This window comes from Rhododendron vialii, chromosome 5a (assembly GCF_030253575.1).
Source record: "Rhododendron vialii isolate Sample 1 chromosome 5a, ASM3025357v1".
NCBI lineage: Eukaryota > Viridiplantae > Streptophyta > Magnoliopsida > Ericales > Ericaceae > Rhododendron > Rhododendron vialii.
Genome location: NC_080561.1, coordinates 2,682,294 through 2,705,062, shown reverse-complemented (window position 1 = coordinate 2,705,062; position 22,769 = coordinate 2,682,294). Strand labels below are relative to the sequence as shown.

The window sequence follows — 22,769 nt, the reverse complement described above, 5'->3', positions numbered from 1 at the left end:
GCGATGAATTACTCCTGGCTATGAAAAATTACTATTGGCTGCAAATAATTACTTTTGGCTGTAAAACATTACTTCTGGCAACAAGGAATTACTTTTGGTCGCAAAGAATTGCCAGACCGTAAAGTAATTTGATGCAGCCAAGTGCAATTTGATGCCGCCAAAAGCAATTCGGTGCGGCCAAGAGTAATTCATACAGGCCAAGTGCAATTTGATGCGACCAAGAGTAATTTGATGTGGCCAAGTGCAATTTAATGCGGCCAAGAGTAATTAAATGCAAACAAATGCAATTTAATGCGGCCAAGAGTAATTCGATGTGGCCAATTGCAATTCGATACAGCCAAGTGCTATTCAATGCGGCCAAGGGTAATTCGATTTGGCCAAGTGCAATTCAATCTGGCTAAGTTCAATTCGATGCGGCCAAGTGCAATTCGATGCGGCCAAAAGTAATTCGATGCGGCCCAGAGCTATATGATGCGGCCAAGTGCAATTCGATGCGAGATAGAGTAATTAGTTTCGGCCAAGTGCAATTCGATGCAGCCAAAATTAATATTCGGCCAAGAGCAATTCATTGTGGCCAAGAGCAATTCATTGTGGTCAAATGTATTTTTTTGCGGCCAAGAGCAAAATGCAATATTTACAAAGAGATATTCTATGTATCTTTTACTAAAAAATAAATGATCCGATGGCTACAAAGTTAGCACGAAGTATTCTAATGGTTATAGAGATTGCTCTCATTTATATGTTTTGCCTAAGAAGCGAGGGTAGAGAGGTTTAGATTCATTAGAAGGATATTCTCTCTATCTTTAAAAATAAAATTATCGATCAGATGGCTACAAAGTTAACAGGAAGTCATCTAACGGTAGTACAAGTTGCTATCGTTTATATGCCTCCACATTTTTAACAGAAATTGCACTGTTTTATTTAGGAAAGCCTTGGGTTTATTTAGGGTCAAACGTACCTAAGTGAGTCTCCCAAGTCGAAGTGACACCAGAGAGGGAATGGGGTCTCGACCATCCGGAAAATGAGGGCAAAATTTCTGATCTACCATATGTATTTGCCAATTCAAAGGGGAAAAAAAATGGAAAAGAAAAGGTCAAACACCACACAGAGAAAAGTTTGTTGGAATTCAAGGGCGACGTTTGAGGAGTTTTGAAGGGATCCGGAAGATGAGCGCAAAACTTTCTGACTAGGTGAATTTTGACATTTACAAAGGAGTTATAAAAGGAGGTTTTACTGCTGGTTGTGAGATATCCTCCTGGTAGTGGTAGATAGAGTTTTTGCTGCTATGGTCAACCATCTTAAATTCTACTAATAAATACGTTGCTAAGAGGAATAGAACGTTTCAGTTGTTCTACATGATCCGGGGGCGATGAATACACAATCGTGCCGCTGGAATTGCCGCTCCATATGAAATCAAAGCAGGGTTGTTTAATGAAGAAATTGTCCTCGCGTGGAAGTATTGGGGGGAAATGAGGGCCTCAGCGGCTTTTCTGCCTGGTCAGGACTAAGAGAAGTGTGAAGATTAATGACAAGAAGAGTTGAATCATCATGGATTTCCAATTTAGCCACAATGGAATCAAGTTTTTCACGCACAGAGCTTTCCATTGTTGAATGAAGCAATTCCATCCACGATGGTTGACGGCGGAAAGAGTTGCAGAGCAGATTGACCCTGTTGATTCAACAATAATGGGTGGCTCTGTGCGTGAAAAACTTGATTTTGTCTCGACGAAACAGGTAATACATGATGATTCCACTCCTGTCACTGTTAATCTTTCACCCTTCGCCTATTCCTCCAACTTAATAATATCAATGATTCTGGTAGAAAAAAGCCACCAAGGCTCCCGTTTCACCCCAATACCGCCATGCGAGGTCAATTTCATCATTCAACAATCCTGTTTCGACTTCACTTGGAGCGGCAATTCTAGTGGCCCCATTCCATCCATCGTCAGCTGGCTCATGAAAAACAAATCGCGACGTTTTATTCCTCCTACCAAGATATCAATTCACGTAATTTTGATCTGACGAGTTTGTGCTCCTCCTCTTTAAGCTGGAGGATTTTTTGTTCTCCACAACGATTCATTGGCCGTTCTGGGATGCTTCCTGAGCTCAAGACTAAGGTTAGCTAGTAGTATTTGGTTTTATTGACCACTGTTTTTTATTAAAAGGGTAAATCATCCACTAATTAATTAGTTGGGGAAAATGTTTTTGCTTTAGGCTCCATTTGTTTCAGCGTAAAATATTTTCCGGTAAAATATTTTACCAATTTTCCATTGTTTGGTTGTGTAAAAAATAAGGAAAACATTTTACATATAAAACATTTTCTATTTTCCATTAGTTGGATGAAAATGACTTACCTTTAAATCTTCCGTAAGTTATTTTCCGAATTAAACTCGTTGCCTTCTACTATGATTCTCATTGCTTAGTTTCTTGATTGTCAGTCCTGACCCACGTTTAATTCCAATATTATTAGATCTCTTCATCGTTGAGCCCCCCTTCTCTCTACACTATTATGTTGATTTCTAGAAAAAAGAAAAATCAAATACCAACCAAATACCGGAAAATAAAAGTTTGAAGTTTGTTTTCTGAAAAAATATTTTACATCGAGGCAAATAGAGCCTTAATGTAATCTCGTTTCTGTTGTGTTGTTTTTTGCTACAGTCGTGGGTCTCACATTTGCACTCTGATTAATACGGCACTTGAAAAGAAATGCACAAAAAAGCATAGCAAATGGGAAATTTAATATTGTCATGCATTAACAAATATTAACTGTGGATTTTCTACTTTAGACCCTAATGAGTTTTGCGTGATCTGTGGAAAATTACAGACATTTCGAGAAAGCCATATGATGGGCGTGCTAGGGACAGAGCCAATATTTTACTCTAGCAGTGGCGAAATGTATACTATAAAAATAAAAAAAATGCATTGCAATATGAAGTCATCGACTCTAGAAAAAATTAAAACAATATAATAAAAACTATAGTAAATATTATTTGTCATTTTCACATGGAGTACGAAAAAACTAACTTTAATTTAATATATCTACTAAAGCGATGTATCTTGAATTGTGTCTGACGCTCTTTCATATCATATAAAAGCAATGATGATATAATCGGTGTTAAAACTTTTAGATATGTCCTTCTCAATGTATGTCATCTGCACTTTGTTCAATAGTACTTCTTTTCTTAAAGAACAATCAATTGTTTTCTTGATCATGGTTACCTACCATATTAGTTTACACAAATCAATAAATTGTTATATTTTTTTTCATATAGTGCAAATACCATGCATCTATTGCTCAACACAAACTCAATATGCAAATACCATGCATCTATTGCTCAATACAAACTCAATAAGGGATTCAAATATTGAAAAATTCAAGAAAACTAACATTTTTTCCAATGGATTTGAATATTCAAATAGTTTAGGAATAGTATTTTGAATCTCCTTTCTTGAAAAAGAAAATAGAGGATTTAGGACCAGGATATATCAAAAAAATAAGGAAAAAAATCTAGCGGTGGCGAGTCTATATAAGCTGGGAATAATTATAATTTTTTATACATAATAATTGCATTTTTTAGAATTCTTGTCGTGGCGGACGTCCCTACTAGACCCCTGGCTCCTGCGTGCATGAACGTGAACAAAAATTGGAGTGAGAGCATGAAAATATATTTCAAAAACATTCCAAACTACTAAAAAAATGTAAAAACTGTGTCCAGAAGTAAGAACGTAAAGCCAAAATCTAGACCGGTATCAGCTTACCCTTCCCAAAAAAAAAAAATAGTATTGTTTTAAGTGTATAACCTAGGGCATGACTCGACACACTAATAAAAGTGTTCGGGTTTTATTCACTTGAGGGTGGGTCATACACAATCTTGTGACGGTATATTGTGTCATGGCTTGGATCCGGGGACCATGTAGTGAAGTCACTACAAGGTTGCAATGAGTATCTCAACCGTCTATCTCAAAATTTAACGGTCCGAATTTTAAAAAAAATTCCAAAAAAAAAAAGTTATTCTTTTCCGTGAAAGAATTTTTTTTAACCGGTGCGGTTCAAAACACTTTTTGGTTACTTAGACCTCTCCAGTCAAAAGTTTTAGATTTTGGATTCTGAATTCTAATCATTATCCTATTTCTCTCTCCATTTATTATTCATATCTTCAATAATTAATTATTTTTTCTATCTCTTTCCGATTATTAATCCTATTTTCAATTATTATTCTATTTCTTTTTACACTCATTATATCCAAATCCAAAATCCCAAACCAAACAGAGCCTAAAGGTCCCGAATTGGCACAAAACAAAATCCTAGCAGCGGTAGTTCAGCACTTAAAAACGGAAAGACTGCTGCGTTTTAGGGTTAACGTCTCTCTCTCTCTCTCTCTCTCTCTCTCTCTCTCTCTCTCTCTCTCTCTCTCTCTCTCTCTCTCTCTCTCTCTCTCTCTCTCTCTCTCTCTCCCTCTATTGCAACTATGGAGTAATAGGGAGTCACTATTAGGTGCAACCAGATCCAATACAGGTTAGTCTTCAATTACATGAGACTCTGATTTTTATTTCACTGTTTGTTCTCTCCCTTTGTTTCAAGGTTTTGGGAATGTGTCATTATTTGTCGAGCAATGATAGGAATCACAGACAACTCCAGACACATATGTGTTTCTAGACTCTTTTTTTTTTTTTTATGTATGGTGTATTACTATGATACATCACGATTCACAGGGCAGGCCCTAGGCATTGCCTAACCAGGCGACCCGCCCAAGGCCTTCAGTTTTTGGCCCAATAATAGGGCTCCAAATTACGGAACAGGTTAAATATTATGTAGGTCAATTATTCAGGCTAATGTAGTATTGTGGTTCAAATTACAACCGTTGTCTTGTAATTGCAAGGTCGCGGGTTCAATCCTTGCATCTTAGTTTTAATGCAAATAATTTTTGAATTTGTGCGAAAAAATTTATCCTAGCAAACTGAGTGCAATCTTGTTCACAATCCTTAAAAAAAGGTTAACACTACTCTTTCTCATATTGGTTGAAATGATGCAATCGAAATGATGTAGGTCTCACCCCTGCAATTCACTTTTTGGCAAGTATGACATCACTTTGTGATGACATCTACGTCATTTCAACTAATAGAAATGAGGGTAATGTTCAGTTGTTCACCCTCTTAAATGGAGGGTGAACAAAACTCAACTCTAAATGGAGGGCGAACAAAACTAAATTCCAGCAGACTCGAACTCACAACCAAACGATGACGAAGAGTTGGTAAAAGTGAAGTGCCACTAAACCACAAGGTAATATTGATTCTTTTATCGAATAACTAATTTGTATAGAAAAAAATGAGAGGTCCCATTTTTGAACACTGCCTAGGCCTCGAAAATCTCAAGGCTAGGCTTGATCACGAAATCAATACATAGAGAAAAACAGAACACTAACAAAGAATAGATAGATATACATGATTCAGCCGGATAAAGAAATTCAATCCTATATGTGTATAACTCGATTTGAGCATCTAATTCTCTTATTAGCTTCATATCGAATTCTATGCTGTTTCAATTACTAACTTTTTGTCGCGGCTATGATCCAAATGGCTGCAATTGTAGACGCAGAGAAAATCTAGGAGTTGACATAATGGAAGAAACTTGGTCATGTATTCCCAATCTTCTTATATGGATGATTATGAAACGTCTGCAATGTATAGATAATCTGCACTTATCTGCTGTTTGTAAGCACTGGCTGAACGCCTTCCTTAATTTCCCAAAAGAAGAACAAATCCCACCAATGTCTTCTTGTAATTTCCCATGGCTGATGATCACTAAGGATCATCGTATAAGCGAGAGGGAGTTTTTCAGTCCATGGACTAAAATCAAATTCACTGTTGATCTTCCAGAATTTGCTCAGACCTTTGTCCTACATTCGAAAAATGGTTGGGTGGTCTTATTGACATGTAAATGTTGCGAGCAAGTCCCTCGAGTGTTCTTGCTAAACCCCTTTACTTGAGTGAAACTCTAGATGCCAAGAAGGCCTCCACCTTTCATAGCACGCTTGTCAGCAATTTCCATGCTTGAGGGTACACTCCCAATTGTGTAGCCCTTGTTGATACTTGCAAAGATATCGCAATTGCCCCCCCCGGGTGACGATGATTGGAAAACTTTCACCATTCCCTTCAAAGTTTATCAATATATTTATCAACATATCGTGCACATGTTTTTTGTAGACCATTATTTGTATCTTATTGACAACTACGGACAGGCACTTCGTTTCAACACGATTGATTTCACCATGACTAACGGTTTCATGGGAGTGGAAGTTAATAAGTTTGGAACTGAAGACAGGGATACGTACTTCCTACAGTGCAACAAGGAGGTCATAAGGGTTTCTTCAACTGAGTTGATTCCGTACAGCCATTTTTGCATGTATGGTTTTACAAAAACAGCATGGAGTTTTTACAAGTATAATTTTACGAAAGCAGCTTGGGAAGCGTTGGACGAAGATGAGATCCGAGGAAAGAGTTGGTTTCTGTCGAATTGCGGGGCTAAATTTTCTTCAGCTGCAGAGGGGACTCCCGTCAAGAAAGTTCACTTCCTTACCACTTGTTGCTTTGAGAAAGTTACGGGAAGACAATCCTTACTTTTTGGTGGTGGTAAAATAGAATGCTTGGTTTCAGGAAACTAAACCGGAAGTCACTTACGTAATGTCAACTAGGATCCCTTCAGACAGCTTGTAACCCAATTTTTTCAAGAAACACTGGAGAATCTGCGGATCATATACTGAGTTACGATGAACAACTTGTTTAACAGACACAATTATGGTGCTCATCATCAGTTTAAACGAACTTAGAGTATTTTAACATTACTCTTTTATGTAAGAGGCAAGTAGTTCTAATCATACACACTTGCAGAGAAGCTTAGCATGCATAGAGCAATCACAATGTGTTAAAACAGAGCAAAGCGAATAGTTTATCGGGTATAGGCATAACAGTCAAATGAACATAAGAAAGATATCACATCATATCTTGTCTTTGATCCCGCCAAACTCTGTTATCATGTTGCCAAACTTCTATAAATACTTCTGTACTTATAGCCTAATTAGCCACCAATGACAAAAAACTAATAAATTCTTATCGTTCTTTTGAAGCGGCAACAAATATGCTACGTAGGAGTTAATTATTTGGATAATCTCGCCTACTTTGCTAATTATTGCATATATCTATCCTCTACTCCTTGTCATTAAACATCTCCCAAACCCTGGATGGATGGAGTACCCCATTTACAACGCGCTGTCGTTTCGCGTCATAACTGCCCCTAAACCAGCCAATCAAATTGTCTTAACCGAGTTCTCTATCTAGTGCATCATGCAATTTTCACTCACTCGTACCAGTACCATCACCACCCTTAATTTTCAAAAGTCAAACATTCCAATGACGTCACAGCATCATCTCCGTCGATCTTCACATTTCGTGCTCCCCAAGTTGAAAAATCGCAAAGTTAACCACGGATTAATCAACCAAACCACCATTGGTTACCTTTTTACCGATCTGGTTAAAAGCATGTGGTACCCATAGTTTCAAGACAATCTCGGCCGTTTGGAAGGAATCCTACTTCACCGACAAAGGATTCCTTACAAACAGCCAAGATTATCTTGAAATTATGGGTACCACATGCTCTCAACCGGAATAGTAAAAAGGTAACCAATGGTGGTTTGGTTGATTAACTCGTGGTTAATTTTGTGATTTTTCAACTTGGGGAGCACGAAATGTCAAGATCAACGGAGATGGATGTTGTGACGTCGTTGGACGTTTGACTTTTGAAAATTATGGGGGTGATGGTATTCTTTTTTCACAGGGATGATGGTATTCATACGAGTGAAAGTTGCGCAATGAACTAGATAGAGGACTCAGTTAAGACAAGTTGATTGGTTTGTTTGGGGCCGGTTATGATGCAAAACGACAGTGTGTTATACATGAGGGACTCCATCCATGCAGGGGTTTGGGAGATGTTTAATTACAAGGGTTAGAGGATAGATATATGCAATAATTAGCAAAGTAGGTGAGATTATCCAATAATTAACTCCTACATATCATATTTGTTGCCACTTCAAAAGAATGATGAACAATTTATTAGTTTTCTATCATTGGTGGCTGCAAATGCATCACCGATTAAAAGTGCAATTAGCCTAATTAGCCAAGGAAGATCAAGTAGTTGCAAACCCCAAGAGGAAAATGTACTTACAGGGGCCCGTCTATGTACAACGGAGTAGCGTCTTGCAAATATATCCGTAAACAATCCAAGCCCTTGTTGAGTAGAATAATTAAGCTCACTAGTTGGCTTTCCATTCTCCAAATGAGCGCCTCCACGGCCACAACGCTGCAGTCTAGTTCTTACATTTTCAGCCTGTCCAAGGTAAACCGGAATTATATAGTTTGGGTCAAGCTTGCTAGTCTCACGGCTTGAACTGGAGAGCGGTACAGCTTGCTAGTCTCACGGCTTGAACCCTGTATCTCTCTGCTCCTTCCTTCCCCAGGGAGTGGTCTTCCCAATCAGAAGGCCCAACAAGAATCTAAACAAAAACAAATACATATCATGTACTGCGTGAAGGACTTTGTACGAGAAGAAGTACGTGTGTCTTGGAATTCATACTACCTCAAAGCTACAGATAAGTTTTTTTTTTTTGTTACCCTGTTTGACAAAAAAAAAGTCCCACCTGAAATTTCCTACATTTTGGTTATGACGGATGGGTTTGGGAAGCTTGATTCAGCTTTCAATTGCATTTCGCTGACTATATCAGGGTTCAATAATTGGTGATATAAATCCTAAGACATGAGTATCATGCTTTACACAGCTGATGTAATCTGCACACTATTTCTTCATGCCATCGGAAGTTATATTCGGTTTTATCATTGGAAAACCATGCGAAAAGTTTTTTCTTTTTAATCTGCCTTCTTTTCTTGATTATTCTTCGCGCTTCGTGTGCATGTTGCGATTTGGTTGATTTCTCAACATTACGCATAAACACTACCCATAAAACCAACCTTAAAAACTTCTCTGTTATTTTCACATACAATGTGTGTGTGCATGTGTGTGTTGTCATTTTCATTTTCATCAATCAAAGAGACCAGCAGTCTCCATAGGATTATGGGCTTGCAAACTTATGAAGACAAATAGATCATTTCTAAAAAATGCTAGAACGTAAAGCAGGAAGAATGACCCAGATCTCTCTTGAATCCACCGAAACTAGCACAAATGGAATGCTTACTTAAATTTCCTTAATTCAAAAATATATATATATAAAAGGAACAAGAAGAAACTTCATTTTTGTGGTACACTTTTTTCTGAACTTGTATGCTAACTAACTCACAGGAAACATCTCAGCAAATTTACACCTTATTAACAAACCAAAAACAAAAGGCAGGATTTTTCGGAGTACTTTGAAAGTGGGCCTCCTAATCAAACTTTTTGTTGGGGAAATTGAACAGAAGCAGGGCTGACCCTACATTTTGGGGGGCCAAAGCGACGCATATCAACTAGAAAGAGAAAATATTACATAGTTACTGGTGGCCCGCTGATCCTTGGTCTGTCTTCCTCCTCCGTTGGTTCAAGGGTTGCCTAGGTTTCTCGCCCTAACTTGCACAGTGAACGCACGACTAAGACCTGGCCGGGGTTGCCCGGCAAGGCTCTCTGGCGGGAGGATGAGGATGTGCATAGAGTAAAGAAGAAGACTAGGGTTTTAGGGTGTAGAAGTGTCTACCTCTTAGGGTTGTTATCCTTCAGTATTTATAGAGGGTCCTTGGCTTGCTCTGCAAGTTCGTCTATGCGTCTGACACACGTTGGCTGACATCACCTGTGACGTAGCGGATAAGGTGGTTAGTGTGAGCTGTCGTGGGAGACATGGCTGAGCCTAGTTGCCTAGCCCTGGGCCTCTCCTCGCCTCGCCTCGCCTCGAGAGAGCTGTCATGGGAGACATGGCCGAGCCTAGTTGCTTAGCTCCGGGCCGGGCCAAGCCTCAAGGGAGCTGTCATGGAAGACATGGCCGAGCTTAGTTGCCTAGCTCCGGGCCAAGCCGAGTCTTGAGGGAGCTGTCATGGAAGACATGACCGAGCCTAGTTGCCTAGCTCTGGGCCGAGCCATGGAAGATATAGCAGAGCCTAGTTGCCTAGCTCCAGGCCGAGCTGAGCCTCGAAGGAGCTGTCATGGAATACATGGCCAAGCCTAGTTGCCTAGCTCCGGGCCGGGCCGAGCCTTGCGGATGAGTTATCACAGGAGACATGGCGGGGCCTCGTGGCCTAACTACGGGCCGAGCCAAGCCTCGTGGCCTATCTTCGGGTCGAACCGCAAAGGGTAGCATCATGGCCTTCCGCAGAACGTAGCGACTGTGGTTGAACCAGAATATTTTGACCACTACAGTTACCTCATTAATTCAAAAAGCATCACCAAGATATCACTTCTCTCATTTTTAGCAGAAAAAAATAGTAATTAATCTCTAATAATCAAGTTTATCCACCGTATTATTGTTTCAATGAATAACATAGCTAATTCATTCGACATGTTTGCGTATGAGCATAAAAGATTTGGACCCCAGAAATTAGATAAAATCTGCCGCCTGATGCGGTATGTGCCCAAAGTCGGCCCTGAGCAGAGATACAACCATGGAAATGCTTGAAGTAACTAAAACCAAGAAAGAAAAAAAAAAACCCAGATCTATAGGCTCACATCCTCAGGTTTCTAAAGCTAGAGAGAGAGAGAGAGAGAGGACCTTCCAATCGGAGAAAACAGTCATGTTTGGTGCCTTTACAATCTTCCCTCTTTCTTTTTCTTTTTTTTTTGAAACATGATAGAAATGCATTGATAAAAGGATGAAGTTATAGAGTTACAGATACAATAAAACATAAAGGGGAACAACAGGGACAACAAAATAAGGAAAGGGCCCAAAGTTGGGCCCAATTGGGCCCAAATGCGAGCTTTTTTCGAGCACGTAAAGATGATCAAAATCATTCACTTTCGAGACCATGCTGAGAAGAGATTGGTAGATACTAGTACGGCACAATGCTTTATAAACATAGTCTAAACGAGGTATCAAATTCCACTTTTCCGAATTTTGTGTGTGGATACAACGGTTTTTTTAACGCCATCTCACATAAGTTGAGTCTCGGATATGCGTATGGTCCCACCTCATGCGAGATGAGCATTACAAATAACCGTGAATTAGAAAAAAAAATCTTCTCCCAACAAAATCTACTTCTCGAAAATTTTCATTTTAAGAATAAACTTCATACATGATCCATCTAATCAAGCTCATAAAATAGTCTAACACAACAAATGTTACCAAATTTGTTTAATTCTGTTAGTTGCATTCAAGGATAGCATTTGAGATATTAAGAATGTATAATCATACGGGATTTCAACTCAAATTCAATTCTTTGAATGTCTACTCACTCATGAAAAGTGACACTCCTATTGCACTTGTTTCTTTAACTGACCTAAAAAAATAGAAAAGCAAAATAGATCCAAGATTTCATATAATCAAGTAAGGAGTAGCGCTTGAAACTATATCTACCCAAAAGGCTCCAAGAAAAAACTTACAATCTTTAATCCCAGCTAGATCATGAAACTCCAAATCATCTAAACCAACAACTCAAGTTGTATTGAGCAACAATTTTGTTCTCTTGCCTATTAGTTAAAAAGAAAAAGAATCTGATGTGAAATATTACTATTGGTCGTAAAGAATTACTTTTGGCGGAAGAATTACTCATGGCCGCAAAATATTACTCCTGGCCGCGAAGAATTACTCCTGCTATGAAAAAGTACGCTTGGCCATGATAAATTACTCATGGCCTTGATGAATTACTCCTGGCTATGAAGAATTACTATTGGCCGCAAATAATTACTTTTGGCTATAAAACATTACTTCTAGCCACAAGGAATTACTTTTGGCCGCAAAGAATTGCCAGACCGTAAAGGAATTCGATGCAGCCAAGTGCAATTCGATATGGCCAAAAGCAATTCAATGCGGCCAAGAGTAATTCATACTGGTCAAGTGAAATTCGATGCGACCAAGAGTAATTTGATTTGGCCAAGTGCAATTCATTGCGGCCAAGAGTAATTAAATGTAGACAAGTGCAAATTCAATGTGACCAAAAACAATTCGATGTGGCCAATTGCAATTCGATGCGGCCAAGTGCAGTTCAATGCAGCCAAGGGTAATTTGATGCGGCCAAGTGCAATTCGATCTGGCTAAGTTCAATTCGATGCGGCCAAGAGTAATTAAATACGGCCAAGTGCAATTCGATGCGGCCAAAAGTAATTCAATGCAGCCTAAAGCAATTTGATGCGTCCAACTACAATTCGATGCGGCCAAAATTAATATTCGGCAACGAGTAATTCATTGCGGCTACGAGTAATTCATTGTGGCCAAGAGTAATAATTCATTGTGGTCAAATGTATTTTTTTGCGGCCAAGAGTAAAATGCAATATTTACAAAGAGATATTCTATGTATCTTTCACTAAAAAATAAATGATCCGATGGCTACAAAGTTAGCACAAAGTATTCTAATGATTATAGAGATTGCTCTCATTTATATGTTTTGCCTAAAAAGCGAGGGTAGAGAGGTTTAGATTCATTAGAAGAATATTCTCTCTATCTTTAAAAATAAAATTATCAGATGACTACAAAGTTAACAAGAAGTCATCTAACGGTAGTACAAGTTGCTATCGTTTATATGCCTTCACATTTTTAACAGAAACTACACTGTTTTATTTAAGAAAGCCTTGGGTTTATTTAGGGCCAAACGTACCTAAGTGAGTCTCCCAAGTTGAAGTGATGCACCAGAGAGGGAATGGATCTCGAACATCCGGAAAGTGAGGGCAAAAGTTCTGATCTACCATATGTATTTGCCAATTCAAAGGAAAAAAAAAATGGAAAAGAAAAGGTCTAACACCACACGGAGAAAGGTTTGTTGGAATTCAATGGCGACGTTTGAGGAGTTTTGAAGATGAGCGCAAAACTTTCTGACTAGGTGAATTTTGACATTTACAAAGGAGTTATAAAAGGAGGTTTTACTGCTGGTTGTGAGATATCCTCCTGGTAGTGGTAGATCGAGTTTTTGCTGCTATGGTCAACCATCTTAAATTCTACTAATAAAAACGTTGCTAAGAGGAATAGAACGTTTCAGTTGTTCTGCATGATCCGGGGGCGATGAATACACAATCGTGCCGCTGGAATTGCCGCTCCAAATGAAATCAAAGCAGGGTTGTTTAATGAAGAAATTGTCCTCACGTGGAAGTATTGGGGGGAAATGAGGGCCTCAGCGGCTTTTCTGCCTAGTCAGGACTAAGAGAAGTGTGAAGATTAATGACAAGGAGAGTTGAATGAAGCGATTGTTGAATGAAGCGATTCCATCGACGATGGTTGATGGCAGAAGGAGCTGCAGAGTAGATTGACCCTGTTGATTCAACAATAATGGGTGGCACTGTGCATGAAAAACTTAATTTTGTCTTGACAAAACAGGTAATACACGATGATTCTACTCCTGTCACCGTTAATCTTTCATCCTTCTCCGATTCCTCCTACTTAATAATATCAATGATTCCGGTAGAAAAAAGCCACCAAGGCTCCCGTTTCACCCCAATACCGCCATGCGAGGTCAATTTCATCATTCAACAATCCTGTTTCGACTTCACTTGGAGCGGCAATTCTAGTGGCCCCATTCCATCCATCGTCAGCTGGCTCATGAAAAACAAATTGCGACGTTTTATTCCTCCTACCAAGATATCGATTCACGTAATTTTGATCTGACGAGTTTGTGCTCCTCCTCCTTTAAGCTGGAGGATTTTTTGTTCTCCACAACGATTCATTGGCCGTTCTGGGATGCTTCCTGAGCTCAAGACTAAGGTTAGGTAATAGTATTTGGTTTTATTGACCACTGTTTTTTATTAAAAGGGTAAATCATCCACTAATTAATTAATTGGGGAAAATGTTTTTGCTTTAGGCTCCGTTTGTTTCGGTGTAAAATATTTTCCGGTAAAATATTTTACCAATTTTCCATTGTTTGATTGTGTAAAAAATAAGGAAAACATTTTACATATAAAACATTTTCCATAGGGCATGACTCAACACACTAATAATAGTGTTCGGGTTTTATTCACTTGAGGGTGGGTCATACACAATCTTGTGATGGTGTATTGTGTCGTGGCTTGGATCCGGGGACCATGTAGTGAAGTCACTACAAGTTTGCAATGAGTATCTCAACCGTCTGTCTCAGAAATCAACGGTCCGAATTTTTAAAAAAATTCCAAAAAAGAGAGTTAATCTTTTCCGTGAAAGAATTTTTTTTAACCTGTGCGGTTCAAAACACTTTTGGGTTACTAAGACCTCACTAGTTAAAAGTTTTAGATTTTGGATTCTGAATTATAATCATTATCCTATTTCTCTCTCCATTCATTACCCATATCTCCAATAATTAATTATTTTTTCTATCTCTCTCCGATTATTACTCCTATTTTCAATTATTATTCTATTTCTTTTTACACTCATTATATCCAAATCCAAAATCCCAAACCAAACAGAGCCTAAAGGGTCCCGAATTGGCACAAAACAAAATCCTAGTAGAGGTAGTTCAGCGCCTAAAAACGGAAAGACTGCTGCGTTTTAGGGTTAACGTCTCTCTCTCTCTCTCTCTCTCTCTCTCTCTCTCTCTCTCTCTCTCTCTCTCTCTCTCTCTCTCTCTCTCTCTCTCTCTCTCTCTCTCTCTCTCTCTATTGCAACTATGGAGTAATAGGGAGTCACTATTAGGTGCAACCAGATCCAATACAGGTTAGTCTTCAATTACATGAGACTCTGATTTTTATTTCACTGTTTGTTTCTCTCCCTTTGTTTAACAGTTTTGGGAATGTGTCATTATTTGTCGAGCAATGATAGGAATCATAGACACAACTCCAGACACAGTTGTGTTTCTAGACTCTTTTTTTATTTATTTTATGTATGGTGTATTACTAAGAGAAGTGTGAAGATTAATGACAAGAAGAGTTGAATCATCATGGATTTTCAATTTAGCCACAATGGAATCAAGTTTTTCACGCACAGAGCTTTCCATTGTTGAATGAAGCGATTCCATCCACGTTGGTTGACGGCGGAAGGAGTTGCAGAGCAGATTGACCTGTTGATTCAACAATAATGGGTGGCTCTGTGCGTGAAAAACTTGATTTTGTCTTGACGAAACACTCCTGTCACTGTTAATCTTTCATCCTTCTCCTATTCCTCCTACTTAATAATATCAATGATTCCGGTAGAAAAAAGCCACCAAGGCTCCCATTTCACCCCAATACCTCCATGCGAGGTATTTCATCATTCAACAATCCTGTTTCGACTTCACTTGGAGCGGCAATTCTACTGGCCCCATTCCATCCATCGTCAGCTGGCTCATGAAAAACAAATCGCGACGTTCTATTCCTCCTACCAAGATATCGATTCACGTAATTTTGATATGACGAGTTTGTGCTGCTCCTCCTTTGAGCTGGAGGATTTTTTGTTCTCCACAACGAATCACTGGATGTACTGGGATGCTTCCCGAGCTCAAGACCAAGGTTAGCTAGTAGTATTTGTTTTTGTTGACCACTGTTTTTTAATAAAAGGGCAAATCATCCACTAATTAATTAGTTGGGGAAAATGTTTTTGCTTTAGGCTCCGTTTGTTTCGGCGTAAAATATTTTCCGGTAAAATATTTTACTGATTTTCCATTGTTTGGTTGTGTAAAAAATAAAGAAAATATTTTACATGTAAAACATTTTCCATTCGTTGGATGAAAATGACTTATCCTTAAATCTTCTGTAAGTTATATTCCGAATTAAACTCGCTGCCTTCTACTGTGATTCTCATTGCTCAATTTCTCGTTTGTTAGCCCTGACCCATGTTTAATTCCAATATTATTAGATCTCTTCATCGTTAAGCCCCCCTTCTCTCTACACTATTATGTTGATTTCTGGAAAAAAAATCAAATGCCAACCAAATACCGAAAAATAAAAATTTGAAATTTGTTTTCTGATAAAATATTTTACATCGACACAAACAGAGCCTTAATGTAATCTCGTTTCTGTTGTGTTGTTTTTTGCTACAGTCGAGGGTCTCACATTTGCACTCTGATTAATACGACACTTGAAAAGAAATGCACAAAAAAACATAGCAAATGGGAAATTTAATATTGTCATGCATTAACAAATATTAACTGTGGATTTTCTACTTTAGACCCTAATGAGTTTTGCGTGATCTGTGGAAAATTACAGATGTTTCGAGCAAGCCATATGATGGGCGTGCCAGGGACGGAGCCAAGATTTTACTCTAGCAGTGGCAAAATGTATACTACAAAAATAAAAAAATGCATTGCAATATGAAGTCATAGACTCTAGGAAAAATTAAAACAATATAATAAAAACTATAATAAATGCTATTTGTCATTTTCACATGGAGTACAAAAAAACTAACTTTAATTTAATATATCTACTAAAGCGATGTATCTTGAATTGTGACTGACGCTCTTTCATATCCTATAAAATCATTGATGATATAATCAGTGTCAAAACTTTTAGATATGTCATTCTCAATGTATGTGATTAGCACTTTGTTCGATACTTCTTTTCTTAAAGAACAATCAATTGTTTTCTTGATCATGTTTACCTACCATATTAATTTACACAAATCAATAAATTGTTATATTTTTTTCATATAGTGCAAATACCATGCATCTATTGCTCAATACAAAATAAGGGATTCAAATATTGAAAAATTCAAGAAGCCTAACAATTTTTTCCAATGGATTTGAATATTCAAATAGTTTAGGAATAGTATTTTGAATCTCCTTTCTTGAAAAAGAAAATAGAGGATTTAGGACCAGGATATAGCAAAAAGTAAGGAAAAAAATCTAGCGGTGGCGAGTCTATATAAGCTGGGAATAATTATAATTTTTTATACATAATAATTGCATTTTTTAGAATTCTTGTCATGGCGGCCGTCCCTAGCTACTAGACCCCCTGGCTCCCGCGTGCATGAACGTGAACAAAAATAGGAGTGAGAGCATGAAAATATATTTCAAAAACATTCCAAACTACTAAAAAAATGTAAAAACTGTGTCCAGAAGTAAGAACGTAAAGCCAAAATCTAGACCAGTATCAGCTTATCCTTCCCAAAAAAAAAAAATAGTATTGTTTTAAGTGTATAACCTAGGGCATGACTCAACACACTAATAAAAGTGTTCGGGTTTTATTCACTTGAGGGTGGGTCATACACAATCTTGTGACTGTATATTGTGTAGTGGCTTGGATCCGGGGACCATGTAGTGAAGTCACTACAAGGTTGCAATGAGTATCTCAACCGTCTATCTCAAAAATCAACGGTCCGAATTTTAAAAAAAAATTCCAAAAAAGAGAGTTATTCTTTTCCGTGAAAGAATTTTTTTTAACCGGTGCGGTTCAAAACACTTTTTGGCTACTAAGGCCTCTCCAGTCAAAAGTTTTAGATTTTGGATTCTGAATTCTAATCATTATCCTATTTCTCTCTCCATTTATTATCCATATCTCCAATAATTAATTATTTTTTCTATCTCTTTCCGATTATTAATCCTATTTTCAATTATTATTCTATTTTTTTTTACACTCATTATATCCAATCCAAAATCCCAAACGAAACAGAGCCTAAAGGGTCCCGAATTGGCACAAAACAAAATCCTAGTAGAGGTAGTTCAGCGCCTAAAAAGGGAAAGACTGCTGCGTTTTAGGGTTAACATCTCTCTCTCTCTCTCTCTCTCTCTCTCTCTCTCTCTCCCTCTCCCTCTCTCTCTCTCTCTCTCTCTCTCTCTCTCTCTCTCTCTCTCTCTCTCTCTCTCTCTCTCTCTATTGCAACTATGGAGTAATAGGGAGTCACTATTAGGTGCAACCAGATCCAATACAGGTTAGTCTTCAATTACATGAGACTCTGATTTTTATTTCACTGTTTGTTTCTCTCCCTTTGTTTAACAGTTTTGGGAATGTGTCATTATTTGTCGAGCAATGATAGGAATCACAGACACAACTCCAGACACAGATTTGTATCTAGACTCTCTTCTTCTTCTTTTTTATGTATGGTGTACTACTATGATACATCACGATTCACAGGGCCGGCCCTAGGCATTGCCTAAGCAGGCGACCCGCCCAAGGCCTTCAATTTTTGGCCCAATAATAGGGCTCCAAGTTACGGAATAGGTTAAATATTATGTAGGTCAATTATTCAGGCTAATGTAGTATTGTGGTTCAAATTACAACCGTTGTCTTGTAATTGCAAGGTCGCGGGTTCAATCCTTGCCTCTTAATTTTAATGCAAATAATTTTTGAATTTGTGCGAAAAAATTTATCCTAGCAAACTTAGTGCAATCTTGTTCACAATCCTTAAAAAAAGGTTAACACTACTCTTTCTCATATTGGTTGAAATGATGCAATCGAAATGATGTAGGTCTCACCCCTGCAATACACTTTTTGGCAGGTATGACATCACTTTGTGATGATATCTACGTCATTTCAACTAATAGGAATGAGGGTAACGTTCAGTTGTTCACCCTCTTAAATGGAGGGTGAACAAAACTCAACTCTAAATGGAGGGTGAACAAAACTAAATTCCAGCAGACTCGAACTCACAACCAAACGATGACGAAGAGTTGGTAAAAGTGAAGTGCCACTAAACCACAAGGTAATATTGATTCTTTTATCGAATAACTAATTTGTATAGAAAAAAATGAGAGGTCCCATTTTTGAACACTGCCTAGGGCCTCGAAAATCTCAAGGCTAGGCTTGATCACGAAATCAATACATAGAGAAAAACAGAACACTAACAAAGAATAGATAGATATACATGATTCAGCCGGATAAAGAAATTCAATCCAATATGTGTATAACTCGATTTGAGCATCTAATTCTCTTATTAGCTTCATATCGAATTCTATGCAGTTTCAATTACTAACTTTTTGTCGCGGCTATGATCCAAATGGCTGCAATTGTAGACGCAGAGAAAATCTAGGAGTTGACATAATGGAAGAGACTTGGTCATGTATTCCCAATCTACTTATATGGATGATTATGAAACGTCTGCAATGTATAGATAATCTGCACTTGTCTGCTGTTTGTAAGCACTGGCTGAACGCCTTCCTTAATTTCCCAAAAGAAGAACAAATCCCACCAATGTCTTCTTGTAATTTCCCATGGCTGATGATCACTAAGGAATCATCGTATAAGCGAGAGGGAGTTTTTCAGTCCATGGACTAAAATCAAATTCACTGTTGATCTTCCAGAATTTGCTCAGACCTTTGTCCTACATTCGAAAAATGGTTGGGTGGTCTTATTGACATGTAAATGTTGCGAGCAAGTCCCTCGGGTGTTCTGGCTAAACCCCTTTACTTGAGTGAAACTCTAGATGCCAAGAAGGCCTCCACCTTTCATAGCACGCTTGTCAGCAATTTCCATGCTTGAGGGTACACTCCCAATTGTGTAGCCCTTGTTGATACTTGCAAAGATATCGCAATTGCCCACCCGGGTGACAATGATTGGAAAACTTTCACCATTCTCTTGAAAGTTTATCAATATATTTATCAACATATCGTGCACATGTTTTTTGTAGACCATTATTTGTATCTTATTGACAACTACGGACAGGCACTTCGTTTCAACATGATTGATTTCACCATGACTAACGGTTTCATGGGAGTGGAAGTTAATAAGTTTGGAACTGAAGTCAGGGATACGTACTTCCTACAGTGCAACAAGGAGATCATAAGGGTTTTTTCAACTGAGTTGATTCCGTACAGCCATTTTTGCATGTATGGTTTTACAAAAACAGCATGGAGTTTTTACAAGTATAATTTTACAAAAGCAGCTTGGGAAGCGTTGGACGAAGATGAGATCCGAGGAAAGAGTTGGTTTCTGTCGAATTGCGGGGCTAAATTTTCTTCAGCTGCAGAGGGGACTCCCGTCAAGAAAGTTCACTTCCTCACCACTTGTTGCTTTGAGAAAGTTACGGGAAGACAATCCTTACTTTTTGGTGGTGGTAAAATAGAATGCTTGGTTTCAGGAAACTAAACCGGAAGTCACTTACGTAATGTCAAGTTGTCAACTAGGATCCCTTCAGACAGCTTGTAACCCAATTTTTCCAAGAAACACTGGAGAATCTGCGGATCATATACTGAGTTACGATGAACAACTTGTTTAACAGACACAATTATGGTGCTCATCATCAGTTTATACGAGCTTAGAGTATTTTAACATTACTCTTTTATGTAAGAGGCAAGTAGTTCTAATCATGCACACTTGCAGAGAAGCTTAGCATGCATAGAGCAATCACAATGTGTTAAAACTTAAAACAGAGCAAAGCGAAGAGTTTATCGGATATAGGCATAACAATCAAATGAACATAAGAAAGATATCACATCATATCTTGTCTTTGATCCCGCCAAACTTTGTTATCATGTTGCCAAACTTCTATAAATACTTCTGTACTTATAGCCTAATTAGCCACCAATGACAAAAAAATAATAAATTCTTATCATTCTTTTGAAGCGGCAACAAATATGATACGTAGGAGTTAATTATTTGGATAATCTCACCTACTTTGCTAATTATTCGATATATCTATCCTCTAATCCTTGTCATTAAACATCTCCCCAACCCTGGATGTATGGAGTACCCCATTTATAACGCGCTGTCGTTTTGCGTCATAACTGCCCCCAAACCAGCCAATCAAATTGTCTCAACCGAGTTCTCTATCTAGTGCATCATGCAATTTTCACTCACTCGTACCAGTACTATCACCACCCTTAATTTTCAAAAGTCAAACATTCCAATGACGCCACAGCATCATCTCCGTCGATCTTCACATTTCGTGCTCCCCAATTTGAAAAATCGCAAAGTTAACCACGGATTAATCAACCAAACCACCATTGGTTACCTTTTTACCAATCCGGTTAAAAGCATGTGGTACCCATAGTTTCAAGACAATCTCGGCCGTTTGTAAGGAATCCTACTTCACCGACAAAGGATTCCTTACAAACAGCCAAGATTATCTTGAAATTATGGGTACCACGTGCTCTCAACCTGAACAGTAAAAAGGTAACCAATGGTGGTATGGTTGATTAACTCGTGGTTAACTTTGTGATTTTTCAACTTGGGGAGCACAAAATGTCAAGATCAACAGAGATGGATGTTGTGACGCCGTTGGATGTTTGACTTTTGAAAATTAAGGGGGTGATGGTATTCTTTTTCACGGGCATGATGGTATTCATACGAGTGAAAGTTGTGCGATGAACTGGATAGAGGACTCAGTTAAGACAATTTGATTGGCTTGTTTGGGGCCGGTTATGATGCAAAATGACAGTGTGTTATACATGAGGGACTCCATCCATGCAGGGGTTTGGGAGATGTTTAATGACAAGGGTTGGAGGACAGATATATGCAATAATTAGCAAAGTAGGTGAGATTATCCAGTAATTAACTCCTACATATCATATTTGTTGCCACTTCAAAAGAATGATGAACAATTTATTAGTTTTCTGTCATTGGTGGCTGCAAATGCATCACCAATTAAAAGTGCAATTAGCCTAATTAGCCAAGGAAGATCAAGTAGTTGCAAACCCCAAGAGGAAAGTTTTTGGAGAATATCGTTAGGGCGGCGAACACCATTACTGCCTTTTGTTCCATGCATAATCAAATGTGTCAAGGAGCTGAGCTTCTATTTTTTCAGCATTGCTCTTATTCTTCATCTGTTCAACATTTAGAAAAGGGAACAAGAAAAGAAAAATGGTTAAAATTCTACAAGCTGACATATACTGTAGAGATTCGTAATTTTTTTTTTCCTTTATTATTGAAATGTTGATTAAATGTTTAGTTGAGAAATTGTGATTTATTTGGTGTCTAATTGAATGGGATACTAAAGTGAAAGAATTGAGAATTGAAGGGTGAATGTGTAGTTTAAAAGATATAGGGGTATAAAAGGGGTGGGTGTTAATGTGGAGATCATTTTTTTTCATCTCCCATCTCTCTCTCACACCCGTCCCCCTCCCTCTCTCCTGGCCGAACCTCTCTCTCTCTCCTCTCCTCACTCAAAAACTCACTCAATCTTGCAAAACCTTCAAGGATTGACCACCCTCCGACCACCCGATCGTGTTTCGAAACTTGAATCGAGGATTGGGAGCTCGAGAAAGCTAGGGCTTGTTCGAATCTCGAAGATCTTTGTTATCGTCTTGAGGTAGGGACTTCATTACCTCTTTTGTGTGTATATATGTTGAAATGGTGTAGAAATCGTGCTTGGATCGTCCCCCTTTGGTGCTTTGAATGTCTGTCAAAACTGCAGAAAATCGCCTCAAAACAGCGGGGTATTGATACCCAAATATGGGGTATCGATACCCCATCCTTCTCTGGATTGTCGGCTGACCAGGTATTGATACCTGATTTCGGGGTATCAATACCCCTTGTTGTTCTGGACAGCTTTGATGCTATTTGTGTTTTCTTCGATCGTTTCAACCCCAATCGATTCGAAACCCTTTTGGATACCTTCTAATTGACGTCCTATGATTAATTGATGTTATCCATGATCCTTAGGCCTTCCATTAGTAGGAAATGACAAAGGTTTAATTGATTAAAACTTGTTAATTCGCATATTATTGACCGGTCGAATGTTTATGAACGTTTGTGACATATTTATGATATGGTTGGCGTGTCGTATCATATTTAATTTCATGCTTGATTGTGGTTTTGAGAAGGTTATAGCTTGTATATCGAT

At 38.3% G+C, this 22,769-nt stretch overlaps 3 protein-coding genes across 3 annotated transcripts in view; 2 read left to right on the top strand and 1 right to left on the bottom strand.

Annotated features, from left to right (window-relative positions):
- Positions 1-1,073: 1,073 nt before the first annotated feature.
- On the top strand, positions 1,074-20,074 carry LOC131326894 (uncharacterized). Its single transcript, XM_058359800.1, has 4 exons — positions 1,074-2,117; positions 5,878-6,057; positions 6,205-6,403; positions 19,804-20,074. The coding sequence occupies exons 2-4, from the start codon at positions 6,000-6,002 to the stop codon at positions 20,072-20,074; spliced, it is 528 nt and encodes a 175-aa protein (XP_058215783.1). The 5' UTR covers positions 1,074-2,117; positions 5,878-5,999.
- The window catches only part of LOC131327304 (putative F-box protein At5g66830), a 29,267-nt gene continuing 24,384 nt past the window's right edge, over positions 17,887-22,769 (top strand). Inside the window, exon 1 of the mRNA XM_058360402.1 lies at positions 17,887-17,925. The gene's annotated coding sequence lies outside the window, so the exon portion shown is untranslated. The remainder of the gene's footprint in view (positions 17,926-22,769) is intronic.
- Positions 19,024-22,769, bottom strand: part of LOC131327303 (protein EFFECTOR OF TRANSCRIPTION 2-like) — a 38,128-nt gene continuing 34,382 nt past the window's right edge. Inside the window, exon 4 of the mRNA XM_058360401.1 lies at positions 19,024-19,310. The gene's annotated coding sequence lies outside the window, so the exon portion shown is untranslated. The remainder of the gene's footprint in view (positions 19,311-22,769) is intronic.